Source organism: Dromiciops gliroides, chromosome 3 (genome assembly GCF_019393635.1).
Source record: "Dromiciops gliroides isolate mDroGli1 chromosome 3, mDroGli1.pri, whole genome shotgun sequence".
Lineage (NCBI taxonomy): Eukaryota > Metazoa > Chordata > Mammalia > Microbiotheria > Microbiotheriidae > Dromiciops > Dromiciops gliroides.
In genome coordinates this window covers 557,045,241-557,062,652 of record NC_057863.1, presented here as the reverse complement: position 1 = coordinate 557,062,652, position 17,412 = coordinate 557,045,241, and the positions used below count along the sequence as shown (strand labels likewise).

Sequence of the window (17,412 nt, the reverse complement as noted above, 5' to 3'; positions counted from 1 at the left end):
TGGTGAAAGTGCTATAAAAAGCAGGGATAGTATACGTTCTCAGACTGGACTTATTTATTTATTTTGTGGTGTCCTGTCCCCAAATCTTTTCTAACACAATGCTGGCATCCCCTCCCCCTCCATCACATGACTCCTGAAATTTTACCAATGAATGATTCATTTAGCTTAACAACCATCATTTTAAAGAACTACAACTACTTTTCTGAGGCTACTAATGTGAATCATGCCATACTTTGGATCACATTTTTAGTGTCTCAATTACTTCTTCTTTGAATACAGAGAAACTTATATTTCCCAAATCTAACTACCTCTTTTATTCCCAGGAAGTTGTTAGATCAGGCAAATACATGCTTCAAGGATCTGTGATATATTATAAGTATGGGTATTCCTTTTACCAATATAGATTATAATTCCTCTCTACTTTAGAAGGTGCTTCTTGTGAATTGATCTGATTCTTGCCCCCAAATAAAATTATCACCTAATGGCTAAGCTTCTGGTGATAGGCTTCATGGAATTTTAGTCAATCTGATCCTCAGATCCAAAAGATGACAATCTTTTGCCAAGCTCCTATTTGATGCCTTTCTCACTTGGTAGAATCTGCCAGAGTTTGCACTGTGCTATAATAACATTCTAGAACTCAGGGTCATCTCTGTGCCATGATGAGGCAATGGAGGAGGCAGCCATGAAAGGGAATACAATTTATTTATTTATTCTCTGCATGGGGCCTGGATGGGGAAATTGGATGCTTTCCCAGCTTCTCAGTCAAATCTCTTCAGTCTAAGGCATCATGATTGTTTTAGACCAAAATCCCAGAATTCTGTACACACATATTCAAATGTTAAGTACAAAAACACATTATAAAAGCTAATTACATTATGTTTTTTGAACTTTCTAAGCCTTACAATTAGTATGAATAATTGGGAATTGACTGTATATCTAATTCATCAGGGGCATATTGAAGCGCTGGTATTCCTGTGTAGGGCCAACTGTTTTCACATGGCCAATCACTCCTAACCTTTTTGACCCTGTTTCTGTATTTGGAATGAAGGAAACATTGGTCTCTGATTTTGTTATGTACAGTGAATATAAAGGTTTGAACTTATGTTTATAAAGGTTTACTTTCAGGAGGGAATGGGAAAAGGCAGGAAAGAGCTGACTACATCTTAACAAAGGTTGTCTTGTTTTATAGTTTCTATTAATTTATTTTGAAAAAAAAAAAGAACTTGCCCTCATCCTGAGTTATTGATGTAGACTTATATCCCCTTTCCTCCTTCACTCTAATCAGAAAAAGCATTAGTATATGAGAGTATTATATACCCCATCGAAAAAATGCACATATGTGCTTATATGCACATGTCTATACTTGTATGTGCATATTTATAACTATATGTACACATCCTGTCTCTACTATTTACTTTCTCTATGACAATGGACAAGTCATTTCCCCCCTTTGGCCCTCACTTTCTTCCCCAAAATGTTGGACTAGTTGATTTCCGAGTTTACTTTCAGTTCTTAATTCATATCCATCCATCCATCTATCTATCTATCTATCTATCTATCTATCTATCTATCTATCTATCTATCTATAGATAGATAGACAGACATACACATATATACACATACATATATACATACACATATACACCTAATAGGGTAAATGGATGATTGGGTGAGAATGGGGTGCAGTGGGTTGGGGAGAAAAGGTGAGGGTAATGAACTAAGCTAAGGAAGAAGACTTTAGTAGGTAAATGTTTATAATTAGGTAGATGGCAAAGAGGGTAAGGGATAAGTGAAGTAATAATAGAATGTATTTGTAGATACTGGGTTAAACTCATCCAGATGGGTTGAACTACTCTAATAGTTTTTTCAGTAAAGAAGGTGGGGCTCTTACATTTCATTAAGGCCCATAAGCATATTAAAGAATAAATTATATTTGCCTTTTCTCTTTTATTTTGGAGTCCCCATAGTGGCTGTTTTAAAATTTTCTGATCTAATAGGCCCACTTTACTTATTGAAGATTTATAATCCCTCATGTTTATTTATTAAGATTTCTATAACACTTCAAATATATCTTAATATCTATATTCCCTTCACCTTTTGTTTATAAATATCTGTGAGAGTGGGAACTATCTTTAGCATTCTCAATGATTCCCTGAAGCATCTAGTAATATTTTTTGGCTGGATCTTTTGCTTACACTGATCATTCTATTGTGGGTTAAAATCAGAGATAATTGGTAAATTGTAGTAATTTTAAATGATCACATTATAATAAGAAATTAGTGATCAAAAGTGAGGCACGGAAGTTTCCTTCATCTGTAGAACAGTCATAAACCAAGCAACTCCTCAGAGTGCTTAAGGAATTACATTTTCAAAATAGATTTTCTTGGATCTATTTTACATGCATTGGGCTGTTTTTCTTATAACCAACTGGTATCTTATACATTTACAAACTGTTTCTAGGGCTTCATGTGGGATGTGGCTGAGGAGCTGAAAGCCATGTTGGTGTTTGCTGAACATCGCTACTATGGAGAGTCCTTACCCTTTGGTAACCTGTCATTCAGTGTAAGTGTGTGGTCATTAACTTGGGGAAACTGTTTAATGCAGCTCAGGAGACCTGGCTTCTTGTCTCAGTTTTGCCAGTAACTAGTGCTTTTGGGGAGGGGACTTCTTTCCTACTGTTTATGTTGCAAGACATTTCCTTCCTGTCTCCCTTGCAGAAGAGTTGGATTAGTCCCTCATCAATCCAGAGGCTTCAGTTGGCTGTAATCCAAATTATGCATTCCTGACCCTCAGCAACAGGGCCACTCTGTGTTCAGACTTGCCCATCACTGGTCCAGGCTAGCTTCATTCAGTTTGCTTGATATCCTGAAGATTAGTGTTGAGGCATCTCTGTATTATAACACCAAAAAAATTATTTACTCATCTGACATAACATCTACACTAATATTTGTTGACTTATAAAGCCATTTGATTGATAGGAAGTTGATAGGCCTTAAAAACAGTTTAGGAAACTGTGATCATTTTGGATAAAAAGAAGCACTATGCATCATTTACTCTGAGAATATATGCTCTGTTAGCAAAATTAGATGATTCTATAAAATGCTGTATATGTTGTCATTCGAGGTGATCCTCTATCATTTATGGAGTCACAAAATTTGTGGTATCAGCAAAATGAGGGAAGTGTAATATCCTATTAGAATTAGGAAATATGTTTTAATCAGCTGTATGTTTCCATGAAACGACGAAGCAAAAACAGTAGTGTTTGGAGGTCAGAAGTCAGGCCACAAGGAGGATTTCAGAAGAATTTATAAAAGGGAACTAAGTTAATAAATAGCTGGTCTAAAGGGGATAGGAAACAATGAAGCACAGGAATATCTGTCCTGATTCAGGAAGGTGGCACAAAGGAGAAATGATAACAGCAAAAGGATGGAGATGAAAACTAGAAGGATGATAACATAAAACTTGTGAAGGAGGCTCCATACAGTAACAGGTAGGGATGAAATTGGTACCCAGACTGGTAAATATGTGATCATGAGGTTGTAAAGCAGGGGTTCTTGAGGTCTGTGAACTTGCTTAATATTTTCATAGCTATTTGAACCTAGTTGGCTTCCTTTATGATCCTATATGTTTTTTTAAATGCATTTAAACACATAATTCTGAGAAGGGGGGACCATTGGCTTCACCGGACTGCCAAAGGGGCCCATGAAAAAGATTAAGCACCCCTATTCTAGTTTACCTCCCTACTTTCTCTGCAGCAGGTGATTCACATGTATCTGCTCCACAGGTCTTCTTGGTCTCTCACTCTATTTGAGGTTATCCTCTCCTTTTGGTAGTTGCTAAGGACATTTAGCTGTCCTTAGAAATTGACCAAGAGGGGGCAGCTATGGGGCCCCTAGATGGTGCAGTGGATAAAGCACCAGCCTTGGATTCAGGAAGACCTGAGTTCAAATCCACCTCAGACACTTGATACTTCCTAGCTGTGTGACCCTGGGCAAGTCACTTAACCCTCATTACCCCACAAAAAAAAGAAAGAAAGAAAAAAAGAAATTGACCAAGACCCTAAGCTTATTCCATGATGATATGGTTGGTCTTGTGAAAATGAAAAGATCTTTGTCTCATGTTGGTTGCTTGACTGATCTGGTAAAGCAGGGTTTAACAATCAATTTGGTCTCACTAAAATTATTTTGCATAACCATTTTAAAGGGATATATGGTATTGGAATAACTGTAGGAATTAAAAAAACACACACCTTAATAAGCAATAGTACCTTATTGAGATATTTATTCAAGAACCTGCTATGTTGTTGATTGTAGTCTGGAAGAAAATATGAAAACATGTCAATACTCAATTAATCTATGATCTCATTCTTGTGAGTATTCCCTTACATTGGCGTAGATGGAAAATTGACCAAACCTTTTTGTCCTCTTCACTTTTTTTCATTTTCTCCTAAAGAGTTTAATAGAGGATCTACCTAGTCTGTTAGAAACCTTCTTTAGGTCTTTGTATGTGAAAAGAATATATAAAAGATGAACCACTTTGCAGATGTAGTAATTAGAGAGCAGTAGTGATCTCTCAGTCATAGCTTATACTTTGTAGCCTCTAGGAGCCTAGCACAGAGCCTTTGGTGAGATGACAAGCATTTCAGTGCTTGCCATTGTGCTGAGCAGGGGGAATACCAATACAAGCAGAAAAAAGACCCTTTATACCCTCGAGGAGCTGCCATTCTAATGGGAGAAAACAGCAGAGAAAAGAAACTGAAAAGGGAGGGGGGCGGAGAACTGAAGGTATCCAGTATGGGCATAGTAGAGAAAGCCCAGTGATGAATCAGGGCAGCCTGGGGAAGAATGAAGACTCAGTGGTGGAGGTGTCCTAACTAAAATGGAGGTTCTGGGGAGAACCAGCTCATCAAAGGGAGAGAGGCAGCTCCTCAATAGATATTTGATGCTTGATTGCTTAATTGAACTAACATGTTAGCTTGGAAAATTTTTCTAGGATTACATGACAAGTTTAGCTATTTTTGTTTAATATTCTAGAGTGTTTCTTAGGAACTTAATTTGTCAGTAACTATATGAAGCTTTCTTCATCTTCATGAAAACTCCTGAATATTTAGTCCTTTTGCAATTTTAAACTTGATTTTAGGCATGATGAATGTGATCTGTAATCTTTGGCAACAGTAAAATTTGTTTTCCTAGCTTCAATTTCTGTCCTCAGTCAGCAAATTAGCAGCCATTGGGGATATAAAGAAAGGCAAAGACAGCTCCTGCCCTCAAGGAACTCAGTATAATAGGGGAGAAAACATGCAAACAACTGTGTACAGATGAGCAATAAACAGGATAAATTGGAGTTAATCGACAGAGGGAAAGTGCTAGAATTTGGGGGGTTGGGAAAGGCTTCTTGACTTTCTCAGCTAAATACCCATTTCCTCCCATTTGTCAGAATCTTCTAAGAATATATTTTTTTAGTTGTTATTGTGGTTTTTTTGGGGGGGGGCAATGAGGGTTAAGTGACTTGCCCAGGGTCACACAACTAGTACATGTCAAGTGTCTGAGGCCAGATTTCAACTCAGGTCCTCCTGAATCCAGGGCTGGCGCTTTATCCACTGCACCACCTAGCTGCCCCCTAAGAATATGTTTTGATCAGTTGTGTAATGAAGTTACTCTAAACTTTTTAATGAATCAACTTTTACCATGTGTACATTTTGTTTCTATCCTGAACACTACCAAAGCTTCACAGGATAAAAGTATCCTACAACTTTTTTTTTCTTTGAGACTTAGTAACACTGATGTATAACTGAAGCTTAATCAATAACAAAGAAGTTAAGTCTAAGTATCATATACATTGTGCTGTTTCATTACCCTAAAGTACTTTAACTATAGCAATTGTTTAATTAAGGATACTGATTGTATCGATCAGCTACCCTGACTTGATTACACAAAATTCCCAGTGAAATGCTCCACTAATCCATTGCTTTTTATCTAGATTAAAGCTGTGCTTTATTTGCTATTACCTCTTGCCATTTATAGTCCTATTTGTAATTTTTCTTTAGGATTCCAAGCACTTGAATTATCTGACATCAGAGCAGGCTCTGGCTGACTTTGCAGTTTTAATTGAATACTTGAAAAAAACAATCCCAGGTGCTAAAAATAGTCCTGTTATTGCTATAGGAGGCTCATATGGAGGGATGCTTGCTGCCTGGTTCAGAATGAAATATCCTCATATAGTGATTGGGTGAGTGCAATATAAGGGAATGTGAGTGGTACATCTTGAAGATTTTAAATGAAATCTACAGATACATTTTTGTATTAAAAATGTACATTCTAATCTGTATTATAAATCTCAGTTTAGATTCCTCTAATGCATAATTTTTCCTTATTTAATCATTTTCTCAATCTCATCTGACACTTTAGAGTTAGAATTTAATTAACTAATCTTTTTCTCTTTTTTCTTCTTTGTTTTTTCCCCACTTTACCTCTTTTTCCTTTAATTTTTCAGAGCACTTGCAGCCTCTGCTCCCATCTGGCAATTTACAGATTTGGTCTCTTGTGGAAAATTTTTTGAAATTGTAACCAATGATTTCAAGAAAAGTGGTTCTAATTGTTCAGAAACCATCCAGGGTTCTTGGAAAGCAATTGATAGACTGACATCCACAGGTAAGAAGGTGAAAATAATTTTCTTTTTTTCTTTAAAAATTTTTTTTTATTTAAAGTTTTGAGTTCCAAATTTTATCCCTCCCTCCCATCTCTAAGGCAGTAAGCAATCAGATATAGGTTATATATGTTCAATTATTTAAAACATTTCCATTATTAGTAATTTTGTATAAGAAGACTAGAATAAAAGGAAAAAAAAGAAAGTGAAAAATAGTGTGTTGATTCAGTCTGTATTCAAACAATATCAGTTCTTTTTCTGGAGGCAGATAGTATGCTTCATCATTAATCCTTTAGGATTGTCTAGGATCATTGTATTGCTGAGAATAGCTAAGTCATTGAACAATATTGCTGTTACTGTGTACAACATTTTCCTGGTTCTTTTCACTTGGCTATACATTAGTTCATGTAAGTCTTTCCAAGTTTTTTTCTGAAATCATTCTGCTTGTCATTTCTTATAGCACAATAATATTCCATCACTATCATATACCACGGCTTGTTTAGCCATTCCCCAATTGATGGCCACCCCCTTAATTTCAAATTCTTAGCCACCAGAAAAAGCTGCTATAAATATGAAATTAATTTTCCAACTCAAATAGAAGATTTTTTTTAAGGTGCCCAAATCAGTATTTACTGATTTTTATTAAGAATCAGAGGTTTAGTCTGAAAAAAGATTTTGAATTATAGAATGATATTGCACATATTTGTTTTTTACTGGATCGTTAATGGACACTTTTTTATTTCCTTGTAATCCCCTGTTCACATTAAGCATGGATGTCTGATTGACAGGTACAGCAAAGAGCCCCACATGAAGCAGGTTTAATTTCAGTTCAACAGATTTTATTAATCTCTTTCTATGTTCAAGATACTGTGGCTTAACAATGAACAAGAAGCCAGTTCCTGCTGTCAAGGAGATTTTTAATTTAGTAGAGGAGTTGTCATATTTTTTCTCAAAACTTCCAACATGTGATTTCATCAATTTGGGTATTCTCATTACCAATGCAGATCAAAACCTGCTTTCCTCCTCCACTTCTCCCTTTCCCAGTCTCTCATCTCTTAGAACTCACCTTAGCAAATGGTCTATGTAAGTGGCCATGACTCAGAACAATTCATCTAATAGCTTACTTTCTGATGATGACATTTTCAAAATGGAGCTAAGCTGGAACTTGGAAGCAGAAATGTAGCTTGTTATTGCACTTGTGTTTGAAACCTTGCCAGGCTAACCTCCTGAGGTTATGCCCTGCTGGCATAATCTTCAAGAACCTGGGGTCACCTCTATTTCACAGTGAGGCATTGGGGTAAGATGTACACAGGAAATACACAGAGGAAGAAAATTACGAACAGGGGGAGGAGGAGGAAAAGGAATTGGAAAAAAACTAAGGAACAGGTGACATTTGAATTGAGCCATGAATGATGGGTAGGATTTTTAAAATTAGGGATGGGAGAAGATATTCCAGGTAGGGTAACATGAAGAAAAACATTTAGGTAGGAGACCATAGGGCATATTTGGAGAACAAAAGGTAGTTGAAAATAGCCAAAGCATAGGATGTGTGAAGGTAGATAGGGGGCAATGTGACTTCCAAGTTGGGGCCAGAGTATGTAGGACCTAGAATTTCATGCAAAGAAACCTGGACAATCTGTAGACAATAGGGAGTCTGTATCATGAGAATGACATGTTAATAGCTCTTCTTTCAATTACTTTGGCAGCAGTGCATAGAATATATTGGAACAAGGACTAACTATAGTCAAGAATATTGATTAGGAGACTAATGCATTAGTCTAAGTGAGAGCTAACGAGGGCTTGAATTAAGAGTGTGGCAGTGGGAATGAAAGGAAAAGGATGGATGCAAGAAGGATTTGGGAATTAAATTAATAGTACTTAATGACTAATTGAATGTGGTATAAGAACAAGGGAGAGGCAAGAGAAGAAGATAACTCATCTTTTGTGCTTAGGTGACTAGGAGAATGGTGATACCAGTAACAAAAATGAGAAAGGTAGAAAGAAGAGCAAGTTTAGTGAGGAAGAGGATGTTTGAGTTTTTGGCCATGTTGAATTTGAAGAGCTTGTAGTAGAGATGTCAAATGGGCAGTTGGAAATGTGAATCTAGAGCTTAAGTTAGTACTAGACAGAAGATCTGAGAATCATTAAAGAAAGATGATATTTGAGACTGGCAGTTGATGAAATTGCCTAGGGCAATATAAGGATAGGTGAGGGAAGAGGGTCAACAATTGAAGCTTTGAAAGGGGAGGAAGAAGAAAACAAACCAATGAAAGAAAGCAGCAAGAAAGGTTCGAAGGGTAGAAGGAAAAACAAAATATTGCTACAAAAACTAAGGGAGGAATATGTTTCAAGGAAGTGGTGGTCAGGGCAAAATGCTGGAGAAAAGTCCAGGATGAGAACTGGAAAAAAACCCCAATGAATTTGGCAATTAGGTCATTCATGATCTTGGGGCCATTTTTGGAGAATGGTGTTAGAACATAATTACAAGGGGTTGAAGAAGTAGTTTGAGAAGCAAAGATGGGTAGAGGCAGCTAAGTATAGAGTATTTTAACAATTTTTTTTTTGTGAAAGTGGAATGAGAGATGGGACAGTAGCTTAGCAGGGTAGAGAGAGAATTTCTTTCTTTCTTTCTTTTTTTTTTTTTGATGAGTATCTTATATGGCCAAACGGTAAAAAGTCAGTGGGGAAGAATTACTGCAATAGGCTGCTGGCAGGTCTGCCTGCCTCAAGTCTATCCCCACTGTAGTACATCTTCTCTTCAGCCACAAGAGTGATTTTTCTAAAATGCAAGATGGATCATGTTACCCCAGTAAACTCCAGTGGCTTCCTTTTTCCTCCAGGAGCAAATATAAAATGCTCCATTTGGCATTCAGAGCCCTTTATAACCTAGCCTCTTCCTCATCCAGTCTTCTTACTCCCTTACTCATATCCTTTAATCCACTGACACTGGCCTCCTGGCCATGCCACGAACAAGACATCCCATTTCTTGACTCTGGACATTCTTTTTGATTGTCCCTCATGCCTGGAATGCTCTTCCTCCTCTGCTGTGACCACTGACCTCCCTGGCTTCGTGAAGTCTCACCTAAAATCCCATCTTCTACAAGAAATCTTCCTAACCCCTCGGAATTCCTTCTTTTAATTTTTAAATTTAGTGCCGTCCTTCTTTAAATTTATAAATTTAGTGCCTTCTTTCAATTTTTAAATTTAGTGCTTTCCTTCTTTTAATTTTTCCTATTTATCCTATATACAGCTTGCTTTGTATGTATTTGTTTGCATGTTTCTCTCATTAGATTGTGAGCTCCTTGAGGGCAGGGACTATCTTTTATACTCTTTTTGTGCCCTCAGTGCTTAACACAGTGACAATACACATTAAGCAAACAAGAGATGCTTATTATATATTGACTCACTGACTAACAAATTGAAAATGTTGGAAAGAAGGGGTTCTTCATGGTACAAGGTCACTGGGGTATGTGATCAAGTATGAGGTCGTTGAAGGACATAAGAGCAACGAAATGGGCAGAGGGATTACTATTGAAAACGGAGAGACACTTCTTCCTTTTTGATACCAGGGAGGTGGGGGGGGGGGGAAGAAGAGAACTAATGCAGATATCGTGCAGAAAGTTTCTGTGGGAATGAGGGCTGCATGGTGATAGGTTGAAAGAAAGGAAGATTAAGGAGCTTGTTCTTACTCGATAGTCTTTATTTGAAGCAGCTCTGCAACACAGTGGACAGAATTCTAAGCCTGGAGTCAGAAAGACCTGAGTACAAATCTGGCCTCAGATACTTACTAGCCATGTGACCCTGGGCAAGTCACTTAACCTCTGTCTGCCTCAGTTTCTTCAACTGTAAAATGGGGATAAGGGTATCTACCTCCTACGGTTGCTGTGAAGATCAAATGAGAGAATATTTGGGAAGTGCTTAGCATAATCTCTGGCACTTAGCAGGTGCTATGTGCTAATAAATCCTTGTTCCCTCCCTCTCCTCTAAAGTAGGAAGACATTGATGTGGGAGTGCATGACATTGGTGCTTTGAGGGTAGTGGAAAATGTTTGAACATTCACTCATCACTTACTAAAGTTAGCTCTTTGGAGCTCAGGGTAGGTATGTTATGTACATTCACATAAATGTGAGTAAATGAATATACAGGTGCATTGAAAATAGCCAGTTAGTGATCCAACCATTCTGGAGAGCAATTTGGAATTATGCCCAAAGGGCTATAAAGCTGTGCATACCCTTTGACCCAGCAATACCACTATTGGGTCTTTTCCCCAAAGAGGTCATAAAAAAGGGAAAAGGACCCACATGTACAAAAATATTCATAGATGCTCTTTTTGTGGTGGCAAGGAATTGGAAGTTGAGGGGTTGCCCATCAATTGGGGAATGTCTGAACAAGTTGTGGTATATGAATGTAATGGAATTCTACTGTGCTGTAAGAAACGATGAGCAGGAGGAGTTCAGAGAAACCTGGAAGGACTTGCATGAACTGATAATGAGTGAGATGAGCAGAACGAGGAGAACATTGTACACAGTATCTTCAACATTATGTTTTGATCATCTGTGATAGACTTGATTCTTCTCACCAATACAATGGTACAAGATAGTTCCAAAGGACTCATGATGGAAAAGGCTCTCCAAATCCAGAAAAAAAAAGATCTGTGGAATATAGATGCAGATTGAGCCATAGTATTTCTTTTGTTTTTGGTGCTGTTTTTCTTCTTTGAGATGATTTCTTTTTGCTCTGATTCTTCTCTTATAACATGACTAATGCAGAAATATGTTTAATGTCATTGTACATATATGACAGATTACTTGCTGTCTTGGGGAGGGGAGGAGGAAGGGCAGGGAGGGAAAAAATTTGAAACGAGTAATCTTATTAAAAAATGTTGAAAATGATCTCTTCATGTAACTGGAAAATAATAAAATACTTTTATAATTAAAAAAAGAAAATAGCCAATTAGGTAGCAGGAATTTGTAGTGGTGCTAATCAGAAGTGTTATGTAACTTTGCTCCCATGTAGCTGAGCACTGTTGGAGAGAGACTAATGGTATAGTTAATGTATTCAGGGTCAGGATTGGCAAGGATGGGGTACTATGGTTGAAAATAAAAGGGATGAAGGATTTTAGGATTCTGGTAAAGTAGTAGTTGAATTAGCTTTGAATATAAGCTGGGCTGGGAAACAGGAAGCTGGTAGGGATCAAGAGAATGAAAGTTATGATGAGGGCAAATAGCGGGTTCAATAGAAGTGAGGCATTGGTGAGGTAGTTTGTCATTTGAGAAGGGAATTTCAAAGTTCCTGTTTGTGGAAGTGGAGAAGTTTTGGATGATGACAATGTACAAGGTGTGAGGGAAGTAGAACAAATATATGAAGGTCATTAGAGTTAAGGAGGTAGAGAAACCATGAGCACAAAATGTTGGAAATGGTATCAAAGATCAATAAATGCAAAACAAAAACCAAAAACCAAAAAACCAAAACCAAATCAATAAATGTTGAAGTCATCAAGGATGGTAGGATAGAAAAAGAGAAATACTAAAGTTCCTGAGGAAGGGAGGGAATGTACTCGACATAGATAAAATATTTATTAAGCACTTAACTGTGTGCCAAACACTGTGCAAAGTGAGGGTGATAAAAATACCAGCAAGAACAGTCTCTGCCCTCAAGGACCTTACATTCTTTAACAAGGGGAAGACTACATATAAAGGGGATCTGGAAGTTGGGAGTGAAAATTCAAGTGTGCTGGCATGATTTGGAAAAGGTAGGTGCCAGGGAGTGAGGTGGAGATCAGATTCTAGGAAAAATAAGGCAAAAACTCACCATTTGGAGCCCAGGGAGGTTCCAGGAAGGAGTTTAAGGTTCTGGTGAGGGAGTGAGGGGGCATATGAAGATGATGCTAAAGTGCAGAGAGCATAGTTTGTAGATGGTGGCTGGGAATAATGATGATGAGGACGATGACAGCAACACAGATGAGGAAAAGGTGATTTACTAGATTTTTCAAAATTGTAAAAGCACATATATCCTTATTTCCTGAACTTCTTACTCTAAAGAGGAACACAATTCAGCTTATTTATATGCTTTGATAATATTCATAACACTTAATCAGCTGCATTAATTCTTGAATTTCTTTAAAAAGGGAAATAGCTGTGTGCTTAAATTCACTCTACCTTAAAGAAAATACATTTTCTCTTGATCAGAAATGCTTTTAAAAAAAGTATGGCTTGCTAGAAGAGAAGGGAGCTTTGGTTGAGAGACTGTTGGCATCTTTTGCCATTCTTGTCTGGTCTGTTGCTCCCCCAGTTTATTGATGGTTTTTGGATTAGGCATTGGACATTGGAGGGCTTGGAGGCTGACCCTCACAAAATATAGACCCATTTTACTTGAGAGATATATTTATGATGATTATCAGGCATTCAAACTATGAGGGAAAGTTATCATCTCAATGATGAACCTCTAAGCCTAATCTTGGAATCAAACACATGACTTATAAAGGGAACTCCTTAGCTCAATATGCATGAACATAGAAATCTATAAAACAATATAATAAAAACTTAAACAATTCTAGGAATATGAAACACTACACAATTAGGAAGATTGATAGGATTGTCTTTTGGGGCATACTCTGACATAAGGCTACATGGTGAAAATGAAAGAAAACACTATCCACAGAAAAATGGAGATTCTTAGGTTACCCAGTAATTCATCTTTCAGAAATGGAGAGAGACTGAACCAAGAGCAAGGTCAGTTTCCTCCTGGCTGACTAGAAAGACAAGAGGTCAGGGTTGTCATAGAAAACCTACTGTTTACAATTTAGGACACAGATCAGTAAAAGGTTTTATTTCACCCATAGTTATAAGTCAAGGTAGGAAGAAGTATTAGTTACACAGAGAAGGATGTTTATATAGAGCAAGGGAGCTTCTGAATATGCACCATTTCTCATAGGTACTTAGAGTACACAGGAAACACAAAGTTCTGCCGGTTTCACAACTGGTCAGTCACTGACCTTGAAGTCCATTTGTTGTGTTTCAGGGGTGAGGCAGAGATATCGTAATCTGCTAGTATTGATATTGGCCTTCTATCTTTAGGTTGACTTTGCACAAGAACTGGGGTAAAGGAAGGCAAAACATAAAGGCTAGATGCAACTGCCAACATACATTGAATAGAGACCTCTTCTAAAATGGAACTATGTCAAGAAAGGAAAAATGTAGGGCCTATCATTTCCTGCCACCACATGGTAAAGAGAGAACCCAGGAGACTTGTCTGAAGACCTCTCTATACTGCTACTGATCAAATCAGGTTACCTCAGGCATAGTCTTGTGCCTCCTTGCTAGGATGGAAGGCTCTCCATTAACTTTTCTTGGGATTCTCTTATTCTGCTTGTTTGATTCTCTCCAAGGATGTTACAATGTGGCCTCTTCCCTTCTGCATTTTGTATTCTGCCAGCTCAGGAGATAGTGTGAGATTTAAAATTGGATATTAGATCATAAATCTCCCCTACTTAACCCTTCCCTTAATTCATCTCCCAGACTAGTAAATGGAAGAAGCTTCTGGTTTTCTAGATAGAGCCTTTATTGTATATAAGGTGTTGTTGATTAGAAGGATAGGAAAACAGAAATACAGTACAAATCGTCTTAAATCTAGGCTTAGTCTATATTCCTTATAAAAACTCACCAAACCGATTTAGGCCACCTTTGGAGTGAGTCAGACCGTCTGTGCCGCGCCGCCCGGAGTCCCGCCAAGCCGGCAAAAAAGGCTACTCCCCTTCTCTCCACCCCGGAAGTCAAAAAACCCGGCAGGCAGTCTGACATGCGCAGCAGGCGGACTGTACCCGGCAGGCAGTCTGACATGCGCAGCAGGCGGACTGTACCCGGCAGGCAGTCTGACATGCGCAGCAGGCGGACTGTTCATCTCCTCCCCAAAAGGGTGGTCCTTGAAAAACTGGCGTCTTTCAGTTATCCTAGCCGACTGTTAAAAACTTTCATATTTTACCACATTTCCCCCCTTTGCTTCCTCAAGAAATGGAATGTTTCCTTGATGGAACAGTAAAAAGAATATAATAACTTCTGCTGACTAATAATATGCGAACAACAATATAGAAAAGGAAGAGAGGAAAGTTTTGTCCAGAGGGACGATTTTTTTTTTTCCTCATGAACCGACACTTTGACATTGGTCTTGCAAAGGGAGAGCCTCTGCAGAGAGTACATGTTACAGATAGTATATAACAGAAAGGAGATAGTAAAAGCTAATAAAGCAAAACAGTTCATATAAAGTCTCTGAGTTCTCTTGTCTTCTTGAAGTGGTAAGATGTGATCAGGAGGAAACTGGATTCTGGTCTGGAAAACTGGATTCTGGACTCTGGTCTGGATTCTGGATTCTGGACTCTGGTCTGGAAAGCTGGATTTCTTCTTTAACTGTTTGAATTGCTGTATTTTTTTTTTTTTTTACTAAACCTTAGCATAGCATTTTGCAATCAGTAACACTTTTTACCACCATGTGTCTGGATCAAAGTCAAATTTAGTATGTGTTCATGACACCTGAAAATGTTATGGAAAGGTTATCATACCATATCTCATGGTTCCGAGACAGCCAGTGATTGTGCTAGGCCACAGGTGAATTCAACTGAGTGAGATAAAAAGATAAGTAAGTTCAGTTAAATTAGGTTAAATTAGGAGGGAGAGAGGATGAATACTGGACTGTGCCTAGTAATTGTGCTCTACATAGTCACCATCATAAGCAAACCATGGACTCATGTATACCTGTCTCTCCTTTTGTTGCACATATATTCTCTCCAGGGCCTGCATCAGAGTTCACAGCAAGTTAGTCTCTGAAATGATAAGTTTCCATATTTCTGAAATCTCATTAATTTCACCAAAGACAATATGATGGTAAAAATGTGTGCTATGCTGCATAACTGAGAATATATTAGTGATATATACAATAATTCCAAACCATACCCAGAGTATAATGACATATAAATAATAAACGAATGTAAATAGCTGATTATATTAGACATTGTTACATAATCTTCTTTTAGACATTATTACATAATCTTCTTTTAGCAAGTAGACCACATCATCTTATACATGAATTCTCTAGTATAACAGTAGCAGATACTTAAAGTGGTGATTAATTCATCAAAAAGAAATAAGACTTCAATAAGCAAGATTCAATATTCAATAGCATATACTTAAAATGCCTTTGAAAAGTCACTTAGTTTACAAAATCGGGTTTTTAAAGAAAAGCAAAAGAAACAAAAGTAAAAAAAAAACAAAGCAAAACCAAAAACCAAAAATAAAAGGCAAAAGATTCGCTAAGCACCCTTTTGTGCTCTTAAAGAATTTAAAGGTGTGGTGAATTCCAGGTCTTTTCAGTGCCTTTCAAAAGTCAAAACAAAACAAAAAGCAAAAAGGATTAAAAAAAAAAATAGGTATAGGGTAGGGAAAAGGGTGGGAGAAATTGAGGTGGGCCAGAAAACTAGGCCATGTGCTTCAGTGCTTTTGCCTGTGGAAGGAAATGCTTGTTAAATTTTAAGGTATTTAAGCTGCTAGAGTTTGGGGTATGCCACATTGTTTTAACTGGTTCCCCAATTCTCTGCATGCCAAAGTGGCAGGGGTTTCTGAATTGTCATTGATCTTTCTAATGCTGTCATAATGTTCTTTATGGTAGAAAATGTGGAGTTCTCTAGCATCAGTTTTGTCTGTGCCACTGATTTTCAATAAAGGCTGATTTAATTGATGAACCACAACATTCAGCTGATGCTGCTTAGCAAATGCTACAATTGTATCATTTCCTCCCCACTTTCCAAATTTCTTTAATTCATCAACATATTCTTCAAAAGGGGAGTCATTTACTATAAAAGACTCAAACTCTTGTCTATGGTTAATCATATAAGAAGCAGCTTCTTGTCTGTGTCTGAGATGATTTCTACAGTGACCTTCTAGCTGGTCTGCTAAAGCCCTAAAAAGGCAATTTCCGTCTCCTGATACTTTACGAAGACTGAGTCCCAAAGCATTTAACTGATCAGTGGGATTATTAAATGGGAACTGCCTTTTTCCTCTGAACCCTCTTTGCTCTTTAACAGTTGCTATCTTTAGGGTTTTTACCTCTTTAGCGTCTACCTCAGGTCTATCTGAAATCTCTTCACCTATGAATGGTGCAGGCTTTATATGAGAGCAATGAATCCATGAGTCTTTTTCACCAATTTTAATGGCAGTAGGAGTTGTCAATAATACCTGAAAAGGTCCTTCCCAGGCAGGTTGAGTTCCACTGGTTTTCTGAAAATTCTTTACATATATTTTATCTCCTGGGTTGAAGTTATGCAATGAAAAGTCTAATGGTCCTGCCTGGACCACAGCTCCTGCCTCATGGAGTTCACGTAGCCTGGTCTGTAATTCCTGTATATAGGAAGCAACAGAAGTATCACCTCCCACCAGTGATGTATAAACTGGGGAAAAAGTTTTAGCTTGGATAGGAGGGTGACCAAAAAGCATTTCATAAGGAGATATATGAAGTTCTCCTCTTGGTCTACTTCGTAGATAGAATAATGCCAATGGTAGAACATCAGGCCATTTCAAATGGGTTTCAGTACATAATTTGCCAATCATACTCTTAAGCTCTTTATTCATACGTTCGACTTGGCCTGAACTTTGTGGATGGTAGGGCGTGTGGAATTTTGGAGTCACTCCCAAGAAAGAGTAGATTTGGGATAAAATCGAATCAGTGAAATGTGTGCCTTTGTCAGAATCGATGCGGGCTGGTGGGCCAAAACGAGGGTAC

The 17,412-nt window shown here is 37.7% G+C and overlaps 1 protein-coding gene across 1 annotated transcript in view; it reads left to right on the top strand.

The window, feature by feature from the left end:
• Nucleotides 1-17,412, top strand: part of LOC122745527 (prolylcarboxypeptidase) — a 91,629-nt gene that overhangs the window by 44,145 nt on the left and 30,072 nt on the right. The window contains exons 3-5 of the mRNA XM_043990861.1: nucleotides 2,461-2,562; nucleotides 6,047-6,228; nucleotides 6,493-6,650. Coding sequence (XP_043846796.1) covers nucleotides 2,461-2,562; nucleotides 6,047-6,228; nucleotides 6,493-6,650 — 442 coding nt within the window. The remainder of the gene's footprint in view (nucleotides 1-2,460; nucleotides 2,563-6,046; nucleotides 6,229-6,492; nucleotides 6,651-17,412) is intronic.